Raw genomic sequence first — 24,441 nt, forward strand, 5'->3', positions numbered from 1 at the left:
ACCCGAAGGCCCGTAGGTCGAGACGACCGTCAGTCTGTCCCAGGGTGACCGCATACGGTACCCCGGAAGGTTCGGATGTGCCTTTATGAAAGCGTCCACCAAAGCAGGGTCGCTTGGTGGATCGAAGCTGAATCTAAAAGGCACAGGATGGGAAACAGACGGTACCTCTTGATCGACGGATGGTGACAAAGTCGCGTCAGGGACGGACTGCACCGTCATCTCAGGTACGAGGCTAACGCCCAGCAAGTCCTTCGCGAGCATGCTGGCGTCGTCCGCCTGCTTGGGGTTGGCGTGTTGCGGGGAAACGGCGCTCGTCTTCGTCTCAGACGCGAGGTCAACGTTCGCCGTGTCCCCCGTTGGGGCGCCGGCGTCGTCGACTCGCTCGACAGCCAACGAGGTGCCGCCTCCTGCTTGGCCATGTCTGCCCCGCCTCCTCCTCCATCGGCGGGGAAGGTGACGGGACAGACCCAGATGTTGCTCTTCCGCTATGTGGGGAAGATGTCGTCGATTCCGCCGCCGGCGAGCGGGCTGACGGCCGCCATTGTCGTCGTCGCGCGGCGGAAGAAGGAGTATCATGTCGTAGCTACCGTCGAGGGACATGAACTCAAGACTCCCGAAACGAAGGGTCGTTTCGGGCCAGAGAGGTTGCTGGAGACTACCCATCTGGAGCTTGACGGGAAGCTGTTCATCAACACGCAGCAGGCCCCTACCTGGCGCGCCAACTGTCGGTGTTTCGACCCCGGGGGGTCCCTGGACCGACGAGTAAACTGTCGCTGCGTGCCCCAGCCCAGATGGGTCGGCGCGAGACGGAACACAAGGGGGGAGACAGCAAGGGGAAACCGCGGCCTCATGTTGTCCTACGCCCAGGGTGGATGCGCTTGCAGTAGGGGGTTACAAGCGCTCGCGAGGGAATGAGAGAGAGACCGGTTCGTCGGCCCCGTCCTCCCGCGCGGCCACCTTCCGTTGGTCACCACCCTCTCGTGCGAGGGCCCTGGACCTTCCTTTTATAGACGTAAGGAGAAGGCCCAGGTGTACAATGGGGAGCGTAGCAGTGTGCTAACGTGTCTAGCAGAGAGGAGCTAGAGCCCTAAGTACATGTTGTCGTGGCGGTTGGAGAGGTATTGCTGCCCTGTTCACGTGATGTCGTGGCCGTCGGAGGAGCACTTGAGCCCTGTGGAAGTACAGCTGTCGGGGCTGTCGGATCCTAGCTGACGTCTCCTTGCTTCCGTAGGGGGCTGAGAACCGCCGTCGTCATGGAGCACGTGGGGTGCCATCATTACATGTTTTACCGGGGCGAGCCAGATGGGACGCCGGTCTTGTTCCCTGTAGCCTGAGCTAGCCAGGGGTAGGGTAATGATGGCCCCCCTGGCGACGTGGTCGGTCCGAGCCCGAGGTCGGGCGAGGCAGTGACTCCTCCGAGGTCGAGGCTGAGTCCGAGCCATGGGGTCGGGCGAGGCGGAGACCGTCGTCCGAGGTCGAGGTTGAGTCCGAGCCGTGGGGTCGGGCGAGGCGGAGACCGTCGTCCGAGGTCGAGGTTGAGTCCGAGCCGTGGGGTCGGGCGAGGCGGAGTTCACCGTCTTCCGGAGTCGAGGTTGAATCCGAGCCCTGGGGTCGGGCGAGGCGGAGCTTCCTATGGCGCCCGAGACTGGACTTAGCTGCTGTTGGCCTCACTCTGGCGAGTGGCGCAGCAGTCGGAGCAGGGCAGGCGTCGCTGTTTTCCTGTCAGGTCTGTCAGTGGAGCGGCGAAGTGACTGCGGTCACTTCGGTCCTGTTGACTGAGCATGTGTCAGGATAAGGTGTCAGGCGATCCTTGCATTGAATGCTCCCTGCGATCCGGTCGGTTGGAGTGGCGATCTGGCCAAGGTTGCTTCTCCGTGAAGCCTGTCCGAGCTGGGCCTCGGGCGAGTCGAAGGTGCGCCCGTTGCTTGAGGAGACCCTCGGGCGAGACGTGAATCCTCCTGGGTCGGCAGTCTTTGCCCGAGGCTGGGCTCGGTCGAGGCGAGATTGCGTCCCTTGAGTGGACAGAGCCTTGACCAGAATCGCGTCCATCAGGCCTTTACAGCTTTGTGCTGATGGGGTTACCAGCTGAGATTAGGAGTCTTGGGGATACCCCTAATTATGGTCCCGACATAATTGATGTTAGAAGAGTGTTGCATGAAATCAAAATTAGGTAGCTCAAATATAAGAGAAGTAATTACATCTTTATCAAGAGTTTTGATATACGTCGCTTACTCCAAGGAAGTGAATACATTTCTCCTCTCACTCCCACGTGAACAGGTTATGGGGGAATTCAAACCCTACCCACTCGGTTTGAAGTGTTTAGCTTCTATCACTATAAGTTATATTTATGTTATATTATATGAAAAAATATTGTAAATATCTATACTATTAATTTAGAATAAAAATATATAATCGTATTTAACATATATATCATTTAAATAAGTTCTACCTATATAATATATAGAAACTATAATAGGTGCAACTTATAGTATACTAAAAAAAGTTGGTCAAAAGTGATGGTTATTATCCAAGATAAACTCAGTTAGTTTAGTAATTGAAGCCGAAAGGTAAACGCCACTTCAAATTACCACAACTTCCCGTATATATACGACGCCGCTGGCGGTGGCCGCGATAACTACAACCCGAGAGGCCGAGACCAATTCCCACCACAACACACAAGGAAGCCTGCGCACCGCCACCACCATTCACCGCCGCCGAAGCCCGATTCCCAGAGACGCCTCTCCTTGCCCCCGTCCCCAACCCCAACCAAAGCCACCGCCGAATCGCCTTAATCTGGCTGGAGCGCGCCTTGGAGCCGTCCGGACCTCAGAGCTCACGGGGAATCTTTAATGGCGTCGGAGTCGCATCGCCAGCCATAGGAGCCTGATTGACAGAGGCGCCGATTGCCGACTGCCGACTGGCAACTGGCGAGGCGATCACTTGTCAATCCTGTGCTATCCTTTTCTCGGCGCATTGTCTTGCTTTGTTGATGCATACGGCACCGCCGATGAATGGCCGATCTCGGAGGCCGGCAGCGGCGCGCGGCGCGAAAGCGGCCCCCAAGAGCGACAGCAGAGTACGTGCTTCGTCAATCTCTCTGAGTTCTTTGCATTCGGTTTCTACAGGGCTTGGAAGTCTGTACCATTCGTTGAATTGAACGTCCAGGGGGGTGACAATGTGCGGTAATTTCCCCGTTCCCGCCACCAATTTCTGAGTTCCTCGATCGTCAGCAATTTGTTGCGGTGTCCATATTTTGTACGACGAATTAATTGGTGTGGCAAGAGTACAACGACGAACTCATGAACAGTGCTGTTCTTGCGAGCGAAGAATGGTTGGTGACGGTGACCTGGTGGTGTTTATGACAAGATCTCGACGCGGCGGGTTGTTTGGCCTCTGGGCTCTGCCCTAGTTGTCTTTGAGAGCTACTCGCACCGAGATGGAGTAGTATCTCTTCAATGCCCCCTGATTCCCTGAGCCCCAATTTTTTTTCCTTCTTTAGTTTCTTTTAAGCCTTTATCTTTCAGAGCAGAGGAATCTGCGCTTTGCTTCCGTCAGTAACCTTCTTTCTCAGCTCAATTAGGCGCCTCTTTTTCTCTTTTAATGATGGTGTCTGTGTTCAGGTGATGGAGAAGGATCCGAGGAAGGCCGCGACACCGGCGAAGGGACCGGCCAACGCGGGCACCCGGGTCACCATGAACAGAATCCAGTCGAGAGAGCGCAAGCTCGCGCTGCAGCAAGATGTGCTTGAACCCCGATGCCTAGCTCAGTTTTTGTCTGATTCAGTCGCTTCCCTGTAGCACGTCCTGATGCTTGGCGGTGCCGAATTCCATTTTCCAGGTGGATAAGCTCAAGAAGAAGCTGCGCCACGAGGAGAACGTCCACCGCGCTCTGGAGCGGGCGTTCACGCGGCCGCTCGGCGCCCTGCCTCGCCTGCCGCCGTATCTGCCGTCTCAGGTTAGCACCTGAGCCGCCGCATTCTGTTCTAGATTACTCCGATGCTCTGAGTCGTGCCTTGATTTGCTCTGAATACTACCGTGAAGACGCTAGCTCTTCTCGCGGAGGTGGCGGTGCTTGAGGAGGAGGTCGTCCGGCTGGAGGAGCAAGTGGTGAGTTTCCGGCAAGGGATCTACCAGGAGGCGATCATCTTCTCCTCCACCAAGAACGCCCAGCTCCCCGACGGCCAAGTTCCCGTGCCGGCGCAGCTCGTACCGTCGTACCCGGTGCTGAATTCCGAGGTCTCACCGGCGACAGTGAGCCAAGGTCCTCCAGACCATCCTCCCGGCGCTCGTCCGTCGCCGCACAGCGGCGTGGCCAACGGCAAGCAAACGCCACGGAACCCCGTTGCTACCTCGCCGAGCCAGGATGACCGGTCCGGGGCAGGGAAAGAGAACCAGTCGTGCAGCAACACGCCGAGCACGAGCAGCCGCCAGTCGCCGTCGCAGCAGAAGACGCCCAAGTGCAGGGCGACGCCGCCTGACAGGCGCAGGGTTACTCCTGCTCAGGTAATTTTTTTTTAAAAAAAGCAGCAGAGGCATTTCGTTTCTACTGTGATCCAGAGTCGCCAGTCACTGTAATTGATCAGTGTGTAGATGGTGTTCGCGTCGTCCATGCAGACAAGCCCTGCTGTTGCGCCTGACCGTAAACGGCCTGCCGACGCTGCTGCTGGCACTGGCAGCAACTCTGACAACGTGACGACGTCCCACGACGACGCGAGCTCGAGCGTGCCGAACAAAGTATCGGAGGAGCTGCTCCGGTGCCTGCTGGCCATCTTCTCGCAGATGGGGGGCTCGGCTGCTGGCGGCGGCCGAGGACTAGGAGACGAGGACCAGCAGGCGCTGTCCCCGTCGGTCTCCGGCTCCAGCGAGAGCTCGGCGTCGTCGGAGGCGGACGCGTACCCGCAGGACCCCTACGGCATCCTGGAGCTGGGCGCCAGGGACATCGGCGCCTACAAGCGGTTCCACGTGGTCGACGCCGCGTCCTTCGACGGCAACGGCGACACGCCTCTCGTTCGTCGGAGACTCAAGTGAGTGAGTTGTCCGATTCGTATTGCCGCGCGCTGGTAATTTGGGCTGCCTGGCGAGTGGGTGGCGGTTTGGCTTGAACACGCGTCGCGGACGTTGATCGGGGCTGTCAACAAATCTGCAGGGCCTTGCTGCGGAGGCTGTCGTCGGTTGACCTGGCGGGGCTCTCCCATCAGCAGAAGCTGGCCTTCTGGATCAACGTCTACAATTCCTGCATGATGAACGTAAGCCATCGGGCAGTCACATTTCAGAGTTGGGTGTTTCCTCTTCTTGTGTGTTTTTTTTTAAAAGAAGAAGACAGCAAAATTCGCAATTCGGTTTGCTATTAAAGCAACTACTAACAGCCTGGACATGTGGGTACTAGCTTCCGGGATGCGTGTTCTTTAAGCCTGGTGTCTGGCGGCATGCATGTCTGTACAGTGGCCTGGCCGTGGGAAGCTGCCTGGTTCGCCATTAATAAACCTTTGCATAAAGAAATGCTCCATGTCCCCCTTCCCTGATCATGATTAGCAGGCGCGCGCCTAATCAACTCTTCATGCTGCCGCTACTGTGCATGGTTTTTGGCCAAACTCAGATCTTAATACCGTACTACTGCAGGCGTTCCTGGAGCATGGGATACCTACCACCCCGCAAATGCTCGTGGCGATGATGCCCAAGGTGAGCTTTTAGGTCGAGCTCTCCCAGATACGCGCGCAGGCGCAGGGGACTCATTGACTGACGGACGGGTATGCGTGTTTCAGGCCACCGTGAGCGTTGGTGGGCGCACGCACAGCGCCATGTCCATCGAGCATTTCATCCTGAGGCTGCCCTACAGCGCCAAGCAGGTGAGGCCGGCTGCCCTGTCGTCTGTCGCGATCGATACAGCCATATGCATCATGCATGCATGGGCCATGCCATGGGCACGGCAGTGATGCATGACTTGCGGGGGTTGTACTACTTACTTACTCGTGTGCATATGGTCGATCGAGCACAGGTGAAGGTGAGCCGGGAAGGGGCCAAGTGCGACGACGGCGACGTGACGGCGGCGCGCGGCGCGTTCGGGCTGGAGTGGCCCGAGCCCCTCGTCACCTTCGCGCTCTCCTGCGGCAGCTGGTCGTCCCCCGCGGTACACCGTACACTAGGGTTCTTTTATTATTTGCATATATATATGGTCTAGGCTGCAATTATTTATATTAACGGAACAATGCATGCAGGTGAGGGTGTACACGGCGGCGCGCGTGGAGGAGGAGCTGGAGGCGGCGAAGCGGGAGTACCTACAGGCGGCCGCGGGCGTGTGGGCGGCGGGGAGGCTGGCGGTCCCGAAGCTCCTGCACTGGTACCTGCTGGACTTCGCCAAGGACGTGGACGCGCTCATGGACTGGGTCTGCCTGCAGCTGCCGCCGGAGCTGCGGCAGGAGGCGGTGCGGGCCGTGGAGGTCGGCCGCCGCGCCGGCGCCGGCGGCCGCGTCCGGGTCCTCCCGTACGAGTTCAGGTTCAGGTACCTGTTGGCCTCCTGACGACGCGTGCGTACTACGGTAGGGAGTAGTGTAGTGCCGTGCGTACTGGAGGTAGTAGTAGTAATGTAGTAGTTCGTGCGCAGGTCTTTGCAATAATAAAACGGAGATGGGATTGACTATGCAGTTTTTATTACTAGCGTTTTGTGCTGTATGTGTGGATTCGGTAGCGGTGTAATGGTGGTTTGTGCGCGCGAGGAACGTTTCTACTGTGCCGTGCGGCTGTGCTCCATCCACACAGCCTGCATTTTTTTTTTTTTGCGAGCAGGGTTGGTTGGTTGGTTGTCAGCTGGTTTCGGAAAGCACAAAGGACACTGCCACTGCAGTGCAGTGCAGTGCACGCTGTCTCTGTCACTGATGATTAACCTGGACCTGCAGCCTTTTTTTTTTGCCTTTTACCTTCCATCCCGGTATGTTTCCCCACTGATGATTGAACCCAACGGTAAAATCTACCACGCGGCCACGTCCAGGCCCACCGTGCACCGCACCACACCACACCACACCACACTTGCAGTCGGCAGCTGCCGGAGTGACCGTCATAATGCTTATAAGTGGCTGCGCCTGCACAACTCGTGAGTCGTGACCTCTCCAACTCCAAGGATCCCCTTCTGCTCTGCTATGCTCTGCTCTGCTCCCACGCGCGTGCGCGTCCCTTTCCCCGCGACTGCCGGTGCGCGGTAGCTGTCGTGTCGAGCACGCACAGCCTAGCGCCCGCTCATCTGTGACTGAGACCTGCGCTTGCATGCGTTGCGTTTCTGACCTGCCAGGCGCTGAATCCCGCTCAGTCATTTTTTTTTTGAAGGATCAGGAGGGGGAAACCCCTACTGCGCATTTTATTAGAAAGCGAAAAGTAAAGGTTAGGCCCTTATCCTTTTACAATCAATAAAAAGAAGAGAAAAAGAAATAAAAAGGAAGAGCTATTTCTATATTTGCCACAAATTTAGCCAGTTCGGGATTGAGGTGTCGAATTCTCCCCGTGCTCTGTGAATGATTAGTCGCAATTCTCTACTAAATTCCTGAGTACAGCGGAGCACGGAGGGATCTCTGTTTGAAAACAGCCACTCGTTTCGGCTTTTCCAGATGCTCCAAGTCATAAGAATAGTGATCTCCATAGAGAAGGGAACGTTGAGCTGGTGTTTGAGGTTCATAGATGCCTCTTCAGGGTTGGAAATTCTGGGTGGGGTAATTCCAATTGAGTTCCAGCAGGCTTTCGCGAAGTTGCATCTGAGGAAAAGATGATAAAGGGTCTCCTCTCTTTGCCAAAGGCAGTTTTCGCAAGAATAGGAATCTAGCTCCATGTTTCTCCTTCTCAACATATTTCTGGTGTTTAGCCTGTTCTTAAGCCACAACCAATAGAAGACTCTATGCTTAGGCTGACATTTACTTTTCCAAACTAGTTTGTAGATAGGATGAGTCTGCATCTGGCCCATGAAAGATCTGTAAGCTTTTTGGGACGAGAATTTGCCCGATCCCCAAATGTACTTCCAGCGGTCGTGAACATCATTAAGAACAATTTGCTCCCAAGACCCCTTGAGTACCAGAAATTGATCAAACGCTTGATCAGAGACAGGTAAATGAAAAAGATCATGAAACTGCTCTTGATCCTTGACCTCTTTGATAGTCATTTTTGAGTTCTTGGCAAAGGAGAAGAGCTCTGGGAAAATATGCCTCGGGATGCCCTGACTCCACTGATCATCCCAGAATGAAATTGATCTGCCATTGCCAATGACGGGGGTAGCCAGTCCTTTGAAGTTTGGCAGAAGCTTTACAATGCTCTTCCACCAGAAAGATCCAACGCTTCTATTGCCAGGGAGACCTCGAGTAAGATAGTAGTTGTTCCAGATCAGATGGACCCAAGGTAAGTCGCTGTGGTTGAAAAATTTATGCAAAAATTTAATTAGAAGAGCCTCGTTCTGCGTTTCTAGGCGAAGAACACCCAGGCCACCATTCACTTTCCTCTGAGTGACCGAATTCCAAGCAATCAAAGGTGGCCTCTTGGAGTTGATGTCATTTCCTCTCCACAGACAGTGCTTTCTGAAAATATCAATTTCCTTAATGATGGTTTTAGGAATCTTGAGCGTGCACATGAAGAACATTGGTAAGGCTGAGAAGACCGAATTTACCAATTCCAGGCGCCCAGCCTGGGACAAAAAATTTGAAGAGCAAGACAGCCTCCTCTGAATCCTTTGAATAAGAGGTAAGTAGTGTTCCTTTCTAGGTCTCACCAGGCCCAAAGGCAAGCCAAGATAGGTGAATGGCATCTCGCCAATCTGACAATTGAAGGTTCGGGATAAGATCACCATTTTATCCGGAGACACGTTAATAGGGAACATATTTGACTTGTTGTAGTTAACCTTCAGGCCAGTATGAAAGTGCATTCATCCCTTTTGTGAGTTTTGGTGATTTGGATAACAACACATTTAAAGGTCTAACAAGTTTGCTAAGTGTTGACCAGGAAATTCAGTATGATGAACATACTTGACATAGTGAATAATGATCAGTGAACAAGGTTCAACACAAGGTCAAATAACCAGTGAGACAATGCAAATGGATATAATATGGTCTCTATATTGGTTTGAATATATGGACATGTCCTGAGAAATCACTATGCATAAATATGATCAGAATAGAGGATAAAGTGATTAAGAGGACTGGTTAAGCCAAAGTGGATAAGATATGAGGAATCGTGAATTGGCTTGACCATATTACTACCAGTCCATATATGCTTCTATGAGAATCAAACTAGAGCTTGATTGGTTTTAACAATTATATCTAAAAGACATTCAAGCAAGGTTCACAATATTGAAGAAATGATTCTCTCAATGGATGCTCAATATGATGTGACTCAAGAATGGCTTGATAGGGTGAAGATAGCAAGGAAAGGGCTTCGAGGAACTAAGCGAAGGTGAAGGCCAAGCGACGGCTTGTGGACCGAGGTACCATGGCTAAGGTGAAGAAGAGAGTACTTGCACTAAGTCGATGAACTAATCAGCTATGAAGAGTTATAACATGTTGATGCATCAGTACGGTGACTTGAAGCCATGATTTGAACTCACATATGGTGATATGGTACAAGTCACAGGGTTTGATTTATGTTTGCTTCAAAAGGTGAGACAAAGATGTTTGTGATCCTTATGAAGCAACGCCATGGAGAAATCACACATGAGACACCAATGACTCAAGGAGTTTACTTAATTATATTTTATTTAACTTGAGTATAGGAATCGTCGTACTATAAAGAGGGATCCAAAAAGAAGGTTGGTGTTTTGCCAAAGCTCAAACCTCTCTATTCAAAAGCTATTTTTGAAAAGCAAAAATCTCTTTAACGTTCTATGGTTGACCGTGGTTAGGGTTGAGAAACCTAGAGTGTTCTTGCTGAAAAACAGCTGAACTTGTTCAGCTGCAGCTGAGCTTTTCAGCTGAGCTGGACTTCAGATGAGCTGAGCTCCTTCAGCTGCAGCTGAGCTTTTCAGCTGAGCTGGACTTCAGCTGAGCTGAGCTTCTTCAGCTACAGCTGAGCTTTTCAGCTGGGCTGAACTTCAGCTGAGCTGAGCTTTTCAGCTGGGCTGAACTTCAGCTGAACTCAACTTCAGCTGTGAACCTCTTTGACCATACACCAGCTGAACTTGCCTCCGGGCAGTTGAGCTGGGGTTTTCTCTCCTAAACTCACTGGTCAAGACCAGTTGAACTGGTCCTGAGGGGCAGTTCAGCTGGTCTCTGACCCCTCTGACCTCTGTTCTGCAGTCTGCCAGTCAGACTAGCAAACAGGTCGCCAGGAGCTGTCAGGGGCGGTTCAACCGCCCCCCCTGGGCGGTTCAACTGGTTTTGGTCAACTTTGACCAGTCTGCGGTCAGTCTGCGCGTCAGTCTGCCAGTCAGACTGGCAGACAGGCTGCCAGGCCTGCCAGGGGAGGCTCAACCGCCCTAGGGGGAGGCTCAACCGCCCTCAGGCAGAAAAATCTGCCCAACGGCTAGTTTTGAGCTCCACCTATATATACTACCTCCTACCTCTCTCCCCATAGCCAAGAGCACGATTTTGAACTCCATTTCCAACCCAAGAAACACCTCCCTCTCTCTCACACACATCTCTTGCCTCTCCCATTTCAAATCTTTGGAGAGAAATCTTTGAGTGAGCTTGAGAGCTGCGGTTTTTGTGCTTCATCTCTAAATCTCTCTCGCTCTTCTTCATTCGAGCTTTGGTACTACATCGAGTTCTTTGTGGATTCATTACTCTTGGAGCTTCTAGCTCCTAGACGACTAGGTGTCTCTTGTGAGTCTCCAAATCTTGTGGAAGACCACAAGAAAGTTTGTATTACCCGCTCGTTTGAGCAAATATTAGTGTGTGAGCTTGACCTTTGTGGTCGGCAAAGGGAGGATTAGGGTTGAAAGAGACCCGGCTCTTTGTGGGCGCCTCAACGAGGAAGTAGGGCACCTTGGTGGTGTGACCGAACCTCGGGATAAATCTTGTGTCTCTTGTGTTCTTGCTCATTGTGTTTGTTTGTGTTCTTCGTTCTCTCACCATTGCGTGGAAGATTTGTTTATATCTTTTTGGTGTGTGGATTTTGAGAAGTGCCATTCTCAGATCTACTACTTTTAACCCTGTGGATCATTTAGAACATCTCATTTCCAAAGTTAACTGGGTGAATTTCGAGATCAATTCAGTTTTACCCAGTTTGCTTCTAGTTTTTGTTGAAAAAGTTTTAACTTGCCTATTCACCCCCCCTCTAGGCAACTTTCAATTGGTATCAGAGCCTAATCCTCGTTCTAACGCTTAACCGCGTGAGGAAAGATCATGTCGGGGGGACTAAGAAACGAAAGTGCTTCTAAGCTTGAAAAAGTTGAGATTGTCTCGACTTCATCTTTTGGTGCAGATGTTGATCCTAGGGCAATAGATCTTGCCATGAGAATCGCCGAAAGGATGTTCCTCAAAATGAAGGAAGATGAGGCGAAGAAAAGTATTGAAGAAGAAGAAAATGATCGATGGAGACCAAACGACGAATCCACCTCTTCACAAGGTTCGTCTTTCAAATCCACTTCTCATATGTGCTTTGTTGCTAATGAGAGTGACAGTGAAAGCGAAAGTGAGGATGAGGAGGAGCATGAAAGTGATAGTGAAGATGAGGATGATCTTCAAAAATTCTTCGCTCAACTAAGCAAGAAGAACCGGATGAGCTTGCTCAAACTCATGAAAAGAGCGGAAGAACAAAAGGAAATGCTTCATAAGCAAGAAGATGTCCTCATCGGAAAAATTGAAGACTTAGAGAAGTTGACCAAAGAGCATGAGAATCTAAAGTGCTCTCATGATGATTTGGTCCAAAGGTATGAAGACATTTCAATTGAGCAAATTAAAGCTGTTAATCATTCATCATATATTGCTCAATTAGAAAATAAAAATGCTATGTTCAAGAACACGATAGAAAGGCTAAATATTGAAAATCTAGCTTTGCAAGAAAAACATGATATGCTTGTGTGCTCTCATAATAAATTTATGGATTCACATATCATGTTAGAAATGGCTCATGAGGTTGTGTTAACTAATTTGAAATCATACCAACCTCACATATGCACATGTACTCAAGTAGAAACTATATTATCATGTGCTAACAAATGTTGCTCTCAAGAAAGTCAATCTTCCATTGAGCTAGAAATTTCAGGAACTAGTGATATTTCTATCACACAAGAAAATAAAGAGCTCAAGGAAGAAGTTGGAAGGCAAAGAAGGAGCTTAACTCTTTTGAAGGGAAAGTGTCATGCTCAACCTTCTCAAGATAACCTTGATAATATGGTGAAAAAGCTTGAGAAGGGGACAACCGTAGCATGCACAAAACCCCTTCAAAAGAATACCAAGCTTTCCAAGAAAGTCATGAGCAAACATCAAGATAAGAAATCCAAAGCTCATGACAAGTGCCTCAACCACGCCTCCACATGCTCCACACAAGGTAACAAACAAGCCACTCTTCCAAATAAGAGAAGATTCACTAGAAAGTGTTATCAATGTCATGAGAAGGGACATGAGATTAAGTCATGTCCCTACATAAAAGATAGTGGCTTAACTTTAGAAAGAAAGAGGCTCACTAACCATGTAGCAAACAAGAAGCAAGGCAAGAAGGAGTCTTGCAAAATTAAAAATCAGATTTGCTACACTTGCCGAAGAAAGGGACACCTATGCAAGGATTGTCCCATGAGTAAGTATCCTAAGCCTACCATGTCAATTCATTCATATTCGCTTAGGAGACCCAAAAATGACATTTGTGCTAGAAAGGTAATTAGTTCACCTAAAGCTAGCACAAAGGCCATTTGGGTGCCTAAGTACTTGCTAGCTAACCTTGGTGGACCCATCCAAAAATGGGTACCAAAATGTACTTAATAAGTTTTGCAGGTACCCACAGATGATATGAAGCTTTGGGGTGCTTGAGCGGTTTAACTCAATTCTTATCTCAAGCTATCAATCTTACATTGTATATCCTTTAAGATTGACCCAAAGATGAATTGAGTTGTTATATCACTAACTTCATATTCATCTCTAGCAAGAACTTGTGTTGTAGGGAATAAGGATTAACCTTTGTGGGAATCAAGCAAAAGGCCTACAACCAAGTGATATCCAAAGGATGGTAACAATTAATTCTTAAGTGCACATTGCTTTTAATTGGTATATTCCTTTGTGTCTTTTGTAGCCACATAGGAAAAATGAAGCACTTGAGAATGAACTTAAAAGATTTTACCTTGCTTTGGAAAGGATCTAATTATATGGTAGATTGCAAGTTCATATTTTTATATTGTGACAATCTACATGCTTTAAATTGATTGTATGTATCTTGTGGCATATTTCAAATTAATCATCGTATTATTGCCATGACCTAGACATAAAGAGGATTATCTCATGTTCTTAAATGAATAGAGTGCTAAGTAAGAAATTCAAATTCTTAAAGCACTTACCAAAAGGGGAATTCTCTATATGACTAGAGTTGTGAGACTAATGTTTTTATCTAAGTGAATTATGTAGTTTCACAACATGAGAATGTGTTTCTAAAATAGAGTGTGTCATTCAATCTATGTGTACATTTTAAAATTTGAAATGAGGTTTATTGTGGAAAATTATTTTAAAATTTTCATTCCAAGCTCAACTGGTCTGACCAGCTGAACTTTCTAGCTCAGCTGGGGAGACCAGCTGAACTTCTGAGTTGAACTTCAGTTCGGCTGGTATTCACCAGGAAACCCCCTGGCTGAAACCGGTTGAACCGGTGTCCAGGACCGGTTGAACCGGTCTGGCACAGTTTGACCGGCCAGTCTGACCATTTTTTCAGACTGTGTCAGCCCTTTTTCAGACGCCTTTTTCAGTCTGCAACAGCACCTTTTTCAGGCGTCAGATCAACTTTTGCAGCACCTTTTCAGTAACTTTTGCAGCACTTTTTCAGTCATTTTTTTGTCGCGTCAGGTCACCTTTTCAGAACGCGTCAATTGCTTTTTCACTTTTTCTGCAGTACCTTTTCAGCTTTATTTTTGCAGACTTTTACTGTTTCATTTGGTATGTGACCAATAATAGTTCCTTCCAAGTGACATTCTTTCAATTTGTAATAATCTATTCTATGTAAAGAAATGTCAATATGAAGGTTAAATTTCTTTTGGCTTAAATTTGTAAATTGGTGCACATTGTTAACTCACTCCTCCATGTGCATTAACTTAAAAGGAATTTAATTTATGCCTTTATGTCTCATAAATGATGATTTACTTGCCATTCATATATAAATATCATCATTCATTAAATACTTCCTTATACTACTAATACCTCTTTTCAAAGTGTTTTATCGACTAGTTTTAAAAGGAAAAGAGACAACAAAGAAGGAAGTCTCCACAAATGATGAAAAGAAGAATACTAAAGTGACACCACCACCGATAGTAAGATCTTTCAAATTGGTACAACAAATGGTACGTTCTATATGGTGGTAAGTATTCTTAGGCATAAGTTAATTCATTGCAAATTTGTCATGCCTTGACCATGATATGTAATGTACTCCCCATGAGACTCTTAACTGAATTGAAAGTGCATGTGCCAAGTCATTCAAATACTTAATGCACATATCTAGTGGGAGAACATTATATATCTTGTGTCATAGAGAATAAGTTTCCCTTGAGTAAGCTATGCTAAGACAATCCAAAATGATAAATTTGTATCTCATTCATATGGATTGTAATCTTTGTTTTCTAAATAGCTACTCTTGATGCAGTTTAAAATTCCCTTACCGTTAATTCTAAAAGTGCATAAGAATCTTTTTGATTGATATTCATCACATACATATGCACTAACATGGATATGATTTTTAAACTGTAAAAGGTACAATTGGTGATCCATACTCTCTGAATTTTGGAAACCCATATTTTGATATCTTAGAAATCTACTTCAATCGGTATCCATATGCTTCACATTGAATTGGATCACTAAGTTGTAAATTCCATGCATAACTTGTCTTCATGATATGAATGCTTGTGCGACTAACCTTGATAAGCTAGGTGCACCCAAGGTCAAGCTAGGTCCATCATCAAGAAGGCAACACAATGATGTATCAAGAAAAGGAGAAAAGGCTCCTATTCTTAACTCTAGCTTTTATCTATGTGATTAAATATTGACTTGAAACCATGTAAGATGGTTGTCAAGTATATGTTGGTGCCTACACAAAGAGAAAGGCCACAATAAGAAATGTGTGGGTACCCAAGGCTCTTACTACTAATCTCAAAGGACCCAATTCAAATTGGGTACCAAGATACGAAGCTTAAACTTGTTTTGCAGGATCACTCCTTCAATGGATCAAGTTGGGTGCTCAATAATGAATGTATAAATCATATTTGGAGATAGTAGCAAGGGTGGTAACAACTGAATCTCAAGTGCATATTATTTTCAAATCTTATCTCTTTTGTGACTTGTGTAGCCACTAAGGGAAAAGAAGCACTTGAGGATATACATCAGTTGTTGACTATGAAATAAAGGTCCAATTGGAAGATGAATGAATATTATCATATGGTCAACAATCCAAAATTATGTGACGTATTCTCTATCTAGTTAATTTGGATTTGATTCTTCTATATTAGACACTTATCATAATATGGATTAAGTCAGCCCTTTTAGACTTCATTGAATAACCATGCATATTATCCATGTCATTCAAAATATATTGTGCATGAGGGCTCAAGGGAAATTTAGTCCATATTATGATGTTTCTCTATTTTAGCAACTCGTTTGCCCTTCACATAAAAAGAGTTGCTAAATAAGAAACTAGTGCTAGTTCTACTAATGCCATCTCTTGTGTTGAGTTTATCCATAGAAAATCTATGTTAAGAGATGGTGCTTGTTTTAAATTGTATAAATCACAAGCTTAAAGGATACTATTCAACTAAAGTAAGAAGAAATTGATAAGAGGCCAAGGTATGAAAACTTCCTCTCCTTCAGTTGTTTTAGTATTCTATCCTTAGTGGGATGTACCATAGTATAGGTTAATTTCCTTGCAATATAAAATGTTCAATAGTGCATATAACTTTGAGATCAACTATATGTGTGCACTAATTTAAAGGAATTTAATCTATCCTTTTGGGTTTCAAGAATGATGATTCATTCTCCATCCACATATAAGGATTATCATTTGTGAAACCCTCCCTTGTTTTTCTAATGCTCTCTTTTCTAAGTGTTTCAATAAGGTCCTTCCAAGTGTTTTCAAGATGGATTCAAAATCTACGGATATAAGAGTCTTGGTTGTTTCAATCATTGAGTTTCAATGGGTCTTATATCAAGTATGATTGAACCAAGCCAAGATGAATGAAGTTCAAGATCGCCTGGTTGGATGAAATCATAAAGAGAAAAGAAAACACAGTGAATCAAGAAGGAAGTTGAACTATCATGAAAACCAAATAATGAAGAAGTAGTGACATAATCATATAATATACTTCATTATGAGGTTTGAGGTTCATATTAGCATGCTTTACCCTTCAAGATTTCAATTGATATACTTTCAGTTCTTAAATCTTCAATTGGTTTAATTTTCATCATCTATATAAAGCATGTTATGTTAAGCCAAGATATAGTACAAACATCTCCTTTAACCTCACATTGTTAATGTGTATAAGTGTACTTTGTGTACTCTTGCATGCACAAATTGATGGAGAGTTTAGCCTATATCTTGTGAGACTAATGATTTCTTTCAAGTTCATGTTGTGTAGTCTCACACCTTGGAGAACATCAAATGAGGATGAGTGGTTCCAAGGAAATGATCAAATATTTACCACATGTCACCCCATGGATTAGTTCTTTTGGGGAACGATATGTGTTCTCTAGCATAAATTCAATTGTTTCAAATATATTATGCCTTGACCAAGATATATGATGAACTCCTCTAAGAATCTTAATTGAATCAAGTGCATGTTACAAGTAATTTGAGTACTTGATGCATACATTTAGGAGGAGCTCATTCTATATCTTGTGTCCTTAAAGACTAACATTTTATTTTAGTGAATTTGTGTAGTTCTTTGAAGAGAATGAGTTTTTCTTGATCGTTTAAAGAGGATAAGTTTCTCTTTGAAATGTCAAGCCTATCAAAAGCTAAGATAGAAATTCATGATTATAATGAAGACCATATGGCATGGAACAAAGGTGTGTCACTCCATGAACTATTGTATTACATTTGTGTATCTAGGCTCTTACAAGTTAGTGTATGCATGTATATGGAATATCTTAAGTCACATCATAAGGTTGCACTTGAATCTTGGCTTAAAATATTGCATATCATGTCTATTAGTATACCTTTTGATTATGAGTAATTCCTTAAATTGGTACAATTTCATATTTTCATACTTTATTTGTACCAAGGTTCAAATTGTAGGACTTAATCCCCTGGCCTCACAAGTCCAAGTGCATAAGCTAAACAAGTATTCATCACTTGTATGCACACATTTAGGGGGAGAATAGTCTATAATTTGAATCTTTGAGACTAACTTCATTTCCAAGTCTATTATGTGTGTAGTCTCGAATTAGAAAGGAATCTTCGGACAAAGACAATCGCTTCCACTGCAAATTTTGATGGGTATCAAAGATTCTTTGCTCCAATAAATGTATCTTCTATACATTTCATAAGAGAATGAGTTTCTCTTGTATATGCTACTCCAACGTCATCTAAAATTGGTAAATATGTATCACATCTTTTTGGATTACAAATATCTGAAGTAGCATAGCTTATAAATTCTCCTGTCTAGAACTTAATTGATTAAATAGTGCACATGTTTCTTATGTTGCATGATTATGTTCAATTGATACTCCTTTTATGCCAATGGTACATTAAGTTGCAAATAAGTACTCTCAATAGGTATCAATTGAATTCATATATATGTGTGCACTAAAACTTGAGGAGAACTTAGTGTAATATGCAATTAGTGATCTGATTATCTATCAAATTGTATCAATTGGTGGTTTTCAATTGATATTTTCGTACATGATCACTAGTTGTATAATTCATACTTGTGCAATTTTCATGTTGCCTCTTGTTGTGATAAGAAAATGCTAGGTGACATCTAGACTCCAGGTATCAAGATTTATCTTTCAGTTAGTATGACAATCTTCATTTGATATCTTGGACCTATGTCACAATTATGCCAACAAGAGCTTGCAAATGAATTCTAAATCCAACACAAGTCTGGAAACCCCTTGAAAAGGTAAAAGGCAAAGGTACATCACTTATGACACTTACCCATTACCTTTGTTCCATCTAAGGACCCTCTTCATGATAGTGTGTTAACATCTTGCTTAAATCATAATTTCTACCATTTATATTCTTTATATCTTTTTTGGAGATTTATGACAAAGGGGGAGAAATTGTGCATTAAAGCTTACCTTTAGTCTTATGTAACTAAGTGTAAGAAGACTTTTGAAAAGAGGGAGAAATAATTGACAAAAGGGGGTTGAATCATAAGTAAAACATAAGATGAAGGAAATTGATGAGTGCATAATATGTCATGAGCATCACGTTTATTTTATGACACACTGCACCCTATGAATAGTATGATATAAGTTGTCTTCACTCTTTGACCCAAATATGTGCTTTTGGCATTTGAAGTACAAAATTGGTATTTTCTAAAATGCACATATTTAGGGGGAGAAATTATATCATAGGATTCAAAATCTTATTTATCAAATCTTATGTAAGCTTTAAATGTGTTGTCATCAATCACCAAAAAGGGGGAGATTGAAAGTGCATTCATCCCTTTTGTGAGTTTTGGTGATTTGGATAACAACACATTTAAAGGTCTAACAAGTTTGCTAAGTGTTGACCAGGAAATTCAGTATGATGAACATACTTGACATAGTGAATAATGATCAGTGAACAAGGTTCAACACAAGGTCAAATAACCAGTGAGACAATGCAAATGGATATAATATGGTCTCTATATTGGTTTGAATATATGGACATGTCCTGAGAAATCACTATGCATAAATATGATCAGAATAGAGGATAAAGTGATTAAGAGGACTGGTTAAGCCAAAGTGGATAAGATATGAGGAATCGTGAATTGGCTTGACCATATTACTACCAGTCCATATATGCTTCTATGAGAATCAAACTAGAGCTTGATTGGTTTTAACAATTATATCTAAAAGACATTCAAGCAAGGTTCACAATATTGAAGAAATGATTCTCTCAATGGATGCTCAATATGATGTGACTCAAGAATGGCTTGATAGGGTGAAGATAGCAAGGAAAGGGCTTCGAGGAACTAAGCGAAGGTGAAGGCCAAGCGACGGCTTGTGGACCGAGGTACCATGGCTAAGGTGAAGAAGAGAGTACTTGCACTAAGTCGATGAACTAATCAGCTATGAAGAGTTATAACATGTTGATGCATCAGTACGGTGACTTGAAGCCATGATTTGAACTCACATATGGTGATATGGTACAAGTAACAGGGTTTGATTTATGTTTGCTTCAAAAGGTGAGACAAAGATGTTTGTGATCCTTATGAAGCAACGCCATGGAGAAATCACACATGAGACACCAATGACTCAAGGAGTTTACTTAATTATATTTTATTTAACTTGAGTATAGGAATCGTCGTACTATAAAGAGGGATCCAAAAAGAAGGTTGGTGTTTTGCCAAAGCTCAAACCTCTCTATTCAAAAGCTATTTTTGAAAAGCAAAAATCTCTTTAACGTTCTATGGTTGACCGTGGTTAGGGTTGAGAAACCTAGAGTGTTCTTGCTGAAAAACAGCTGAACTTGTTCAGCTGCAGCTGAGCTTTTCAGCTGAGCTGGACTTCAGCTGAGCTGAGCTCCTTCAGCTGCAGCTGAGCTTTTCAGCTGAGCTGGACTTCAGCTGAGCTGAGCTTCTTCAGCTACAGCTGAGCTTTTCAGCTGGGCTGAACTTCAGCTGAGCTGAGCTTTTCAGCTGGGCTGAACTTCAGCTGAACTCAACTTCAGCTGTGAACCTCTTTGACCATACACCAGCTGAACTTGCCTCCGGGCAGTTGAGCTGGGGTTTTCTCTCCTAAACTCACTGGTCAAGACCAGTTGAACTGGTCCTGAGGGGCAGTTCAGCTGGTCTCTGACCCCTCTGACCTCTGTTCTGCAGTCTGCCAGTCAGACTAGCAAACAGGTCGCCAGGAGCTGTCAGGGGCGGTTCAACCGCCCCCCCTGGGCGGTTCAACTGGTTTTGGTCAACTTTGACCAGTCTGCGGTCAGTCTGCGCGTCAGTCTGCCAGTCAGACTGGCAGACAGGCTGCCAGGCCTGCCAGGGGAGGCTCAACCGCCCTAGGGGGAGGCTCAACCGCCCTCAGGCAGAAAAATCTGCCCAACGGCTAGTTTTGAGCTCCACCTATATATACTACCTCCTACCTCTCTCCCCATAGCCAAGAGCACGATTTTGAACTCCATTTCCAACCCAAGAAACACCTCCCTCTCTCTCACACACATCTCTTGCCTCTCCCATTTCAAATCTTTGGAGAGAAATCTTTGAGTGAGCTTGAGAGCTGCGGTTTTTGTGCTTCATCTCTAAATCTCTCTCGCTCTTCTTCATTCGAGCTTTGGTACTACATCGAGTTCTTTGTGGATTCATTACTCTTGGAGCTTCTAGCTCCTAGACGACTAGGTGTCTCTTGTGAGTCTCCAAATCTTGTGGAAGACCACAAGAAAGTTTGTATTACCCGCTCGTTTGAGCAAATATTAGTGTGTGAGCTTGACCTTTGTGGTCGGCAAAGGGAGGATTAGGGTTGAAAGAGACCCGGCTCTTTGTGGGCGCCTCAACGAGGAAGTAGGGCACCTTGGTGGTGTGACCGAACCTCGGGATAAATCTTGTGTCTCTTGTGTTCTTGCTCATTGTGTTTGTTTGTGTTCTTCGTTCTCTCACCATTGCGTGGAAGATTTGTTTATATCTTTTTGGTGTGTGGATTTTGAGAAGTGCCATTCTCAGATCTACTACTTTTAACCCTGTGGATCATTTAGAACATCTCATTTCCAAAGTTAACTGGGTGAATTTCGAGATCAATTCAGTTTTACCCAGTTTGCTTCTAGTTTTTGTTGAAAAAGTTTTAACTTGCCTATTCACCCCCCCTCTAGGCAACTTTCACAGTAGAAGAGGCAAAAGAGTTGAGGATTGCCTTGAGGAAAAAAAGTTGCTTAGGGCATGCTTCCAAAATCAGAAGAGTGTCGTCTGCATATTGAATAATCGGGAAATCCTGTTCACCAATGTCAGGCAATGGTAGCTTGAGAAGATTCCGCATCCTAGCTTTGTTGATGATGCTCTGAAGAAGGTCAGCTGCCAGGACAAACAACAGGGGTGAAAGAGGGTCGCCCTGCCTCACCCCTCTCCTGCAATGAAAAGGCTTACCAGGAACTCCATTAAGTAACACCGAGGAAGTGCCAGAGTGAAGAATGCTCCGGATCCAGTTGATCCACTTAGGGCTGAAACCTTTGTGGATTAGAACCTAGATAATCAACTCATGCTCAATCATGTCAAAGGCTTTCTCGAAATCAAGCTTGAGTACAATGATCTCTTTTTTTGAGGAGTGACAAAGGTGAATATATTCCAAGGCCCAGGCCAAGCAGTCTTGAATGGACCTCCCCTTGATGAAACCATACTGATTCTTGTGAACTAACTGGGGCATGAACGGTTGCAGACGATTTGCCAACAGCTTCGTTAAGATTTTTCATACTATTGTTTAGAAGAGAAATTGGCCTGTAATCCCCCACCTTCATAGGACTCTCTATCTTTGGAATCAAAACAATGAATGACCCGTTAATACTTCTGAGGCAAGCCTGGTCATGAAAGAATTTATCACACAGATCATAGAAATCGGGGGCAATGACATGCCAGCACTTTTTGATGAAGTTTGTATTAAAACCATCTGGCCCTGGGGATTTATCTGAAGGTAGGAGTTTTATGATGCTATCAATTTCCAGCTTAGAAAATGGATGATCTAGCCCCTGTAATTGCTCATTGGAAGTTAAAATTTCTGATAGGTCAAACCCAATATCAGAAAAGTCGGACGACCCCAGTCTGCACTTGAAAGCCTCCCAGAGAAGATCAGACTTATGTTCATGCTCAGAGAATATGGTCCCATTGTCATCAGTCAAAGTAGAGATTGAATTTTTCCTGTGTTTAATGGTGGCATGGGCGTGAAAGAAGCGAGAGCAAATGTCTCCCTCAGTAACCCACCGAATGGCCGCACGCTGCTTCCAATAATTTTTTTGAATATTAAGCAACTCAGCCACCTTTTGTTGCAGGATTTCCCTGAAATTCCATTCCTCAACAGAAAGATCCCGGTGCTCTTCCATGATGTCAATAAGCTCAATTAGCAACTTAATGTTCTTCACCGTTAAATCTATTTTTGGCAGCGATCTCTGCCATTCTTTCAGAACTTTCCTAACAATTTTGAACTTGGCAGTCAGATTCTTGGCCTTGTCGGGAATGCTAGGGATCCCATTCCAAGTAGCTTGGAAAAGGTTCATGAAACCATCCAATTCAAGCCAGAAATTCTCAAACCGAAATATCGTAGGTTTAGGAATTTTGGACTTAAATGAAACCAAGCAAGGAACGTGGTCGGAGATGTCCCGCGACATTGTCTTAGCATAGGAGTCTGGGAAGACAGTCGACCATTCTTGCGAGATGAAAAACCAATCAAGCCTCTGAAGCAGTGGTTCCTGCTGTCTGTTCGACCAGGTGTACGTGAGTCCGTGAAGAGGGATTTCAATCAAATCTAAATTGCTTAACGCTTCATTGAACTTCAGCATAAGGTTAATATCCCCCCCAATTCTATTTCTGTTGTCCGGCCGACGGATTAAATTGAAATCGCCAACTAGAAGCCAAAGTTTGTCAGGGGGCATAGAAATATTATGCAGCCAGTTGAGAAAATCAATTTTCCCATGAGGGGTGCAAGGAGCATAAACATTGGTGATAATCCAGGAGCAGGCCGACAAGTTTGAAGTGAATTCCACCGACTGGGCATAATTATTTTGAAAGATAACATTTCCTGTAAGCCTAGAGCTCTTCCAAATGATAACAGATCCGCCCGAGTTCCCCATCGAGGGGACAAAAGCAAAAGAATCAAAAGTAGCAGGGCAAAAGTTTTTAAGATAGGCCAAATCAAAGAATTCCCTCTTTGTTTCCTGCAAACAAACAACCTCACAACCCACATCTCTAATAGAACAACGAATAGCATTCCATTTGGCGGTAGAGTTAAGTCCTCTAACGTTGTGGCTCAGCACAGACCATTTCATGAAGTTAACTGAATTGGGATTACTCATTGATAACACCAGAGGTTTTTGGGACATATCCACACGAGTGGATAAAATCCAAGTTAGTCCACAGGCCACATATTAACAGAGTATTAAAACAGGCACGCCCAGGTGCCACCCCATAGTCCAAAAGACCTGCAAGAACCAAAAGAAGAACCAAGTACATCCAAAAGTTAATGGGGCTCACACACAAGCCCAGATCCCCCAGCATCCACCTAATGATTATCTTGTTGATCCTCATCAGAAGAATCGTCAGTTTTCTCATCTGTCAGATCCTTCCTGTCAACCTTCCGCGGCCCAACAGGTCCCACAGACGATTTTTTTTGCTTCAGCCTCTGCTCAGACAGTTCCTCCTCAGACAGGTTGCAAAGCCTGGTTCCCAGATTCCGCAGCACCTTGGAGGATAGCGGGGGTGGGCCATCGAAGTTATGCTGGCACATGAGGCAGTTCCTTTTTGGACATGCCCCATGCCTGAACCCGTCATGTGATTCCTTCAATCTTTTGCTTCTTCTGAGCCCTGTCTCCATAATGATTGGAGTCAGCCCACCAGAACCAATGGAATCCTTGGAGGCCCAGAGGTGACATCCCCCAGGGAGGGGTCAACTGGGCAATCCTTAGGAATCACAAAAGGGATGGAATTCACTCCATGCTCCAGCAACTTTAAAGGGATACCTGACAGAAGAAAAGTCTTTGACCAGTTGAAAGATTCCAGCTGAAGAAGATTCGAAAGGAAAAAAGGTGCCCACTTCTCAGGGACACCCACCGAGTGATCAGTCGGTCCAGCCGGAGCAAAGAATTTGGCCGAGAGCCTAGAAAACTGGACAGCTCTATTTCTCTCCTCAATCATCTGAAAGACGGGGTCAGGCTGCCAGTCCTGATGAAGCATGAGGTTCATCTCCAGATTCTGATGGTGAATGTTGTTAGGCACATCAACCTGGACCTGAGGGGGCACAACCTCCAAATCCTGGGCCTGATCCACCTGAGGTGGCGGTCCATCAACCTCCTGTGGCCCATTGAAGGGGGCAGCATTGATTTCCATTCCGTTCCCAATCAGAGCATGACCATTTACTGCAGGATGACCATTCGCGGGGGGTGCAAGCTGACCAGCACCAATGGAGCTGTCAGACGACAAGCCAGAATGCTGATTGCTGTGTTGCAGCTCTTCCTG

General features: G+C 45.4%; 1 protein-coding gene across 6 annotated transcripts; it reads left to right on the forward strand.

Moving 5' to 3' along the window:
- Positions 1–2,624: 2,624 nt before the first annotated feature.
- LOC103647498 (Ternary complex factor MIP1-like protein) lies at positions 2,625–6,868 on the forward strand. Of its 6 annotated transcripts, XM_035965420.1 has the most exons (11): positions 2,625–3,076; positions 3,166–3,550; positions 3,621–3,740; positions 3,838–3,954; positions 4,041–4,502; positions 4,590–5,023; positions 5,146–5,245; positions 5,619–5,678; positions 5,762–5,845; positions 5,995–6,126; positions 6,215–6,868. In XM_035965420.1, the coding sequence occupies exons 3-11, from the start codon at positions 3,624–3,626 to the stop codon at positions 6,515–6,517; spliced, it is 1,809 nt and encodes a 602-aa protein (XP_035821313.1). In that variant the 5' UTR covers positions 2,625–3,076; positions 3,166–3,550; positions 3,621–3,623; the 3' UTR covers positions 6,518–6,868. The 6 variants fall into 6 exon arrangements, with proteins under 6 accessions (XP_035821313.1, XP_008670250.1, XP_008670251.1 ...); XM_008672028.3 differs by lacking the exon at positions 3,166–3,550; XM_008672029.3 differs by lacking the exon at positions 3,166–3,550 and having other exon boundaries at positions 4,614–5,023.
- The last annotated feature ends 17,573 nt before the right edge of the window (positions 6,869–24,441 follow it).

This window comes from Zea mays, chromosome 2 (assembly GCF_902167145.1).
Source record: "Zea mays cultivar B73 chromosome 2, Zm-B73-REFERENCE-NAM-5.0, whole genome shotgun sequence".
NCBI lineage: Eukaryota > Viridiplantae > Streptophyta > Magnoliopsida > Poales > Poaceae > Zea > Zea mays.

Coding starts and splice junctions, on each gene's coding strand:
- LOC103647498 (XM_008672028.3), top strand. CDS start 2,990: ATGCATACGGCACCGCCGATGAATGGCCGATCTCGGAGGCCGGCAGCG. Junction 3,741..3,837: donor AGCTCGCGCTGCAGCAAGAT/GTGCTTGAACCC, acceptor TCCATTTTCCAG/GTGGATAAGCTCAAGAAGAA. Junction 5,846..5,994: donor TGCCCTACAGCGCCAAGCAG/GTGAGGCCGGCT, acceptor GATCGAGCACAG/GTGAAGGTGAGCCGGGAAGG.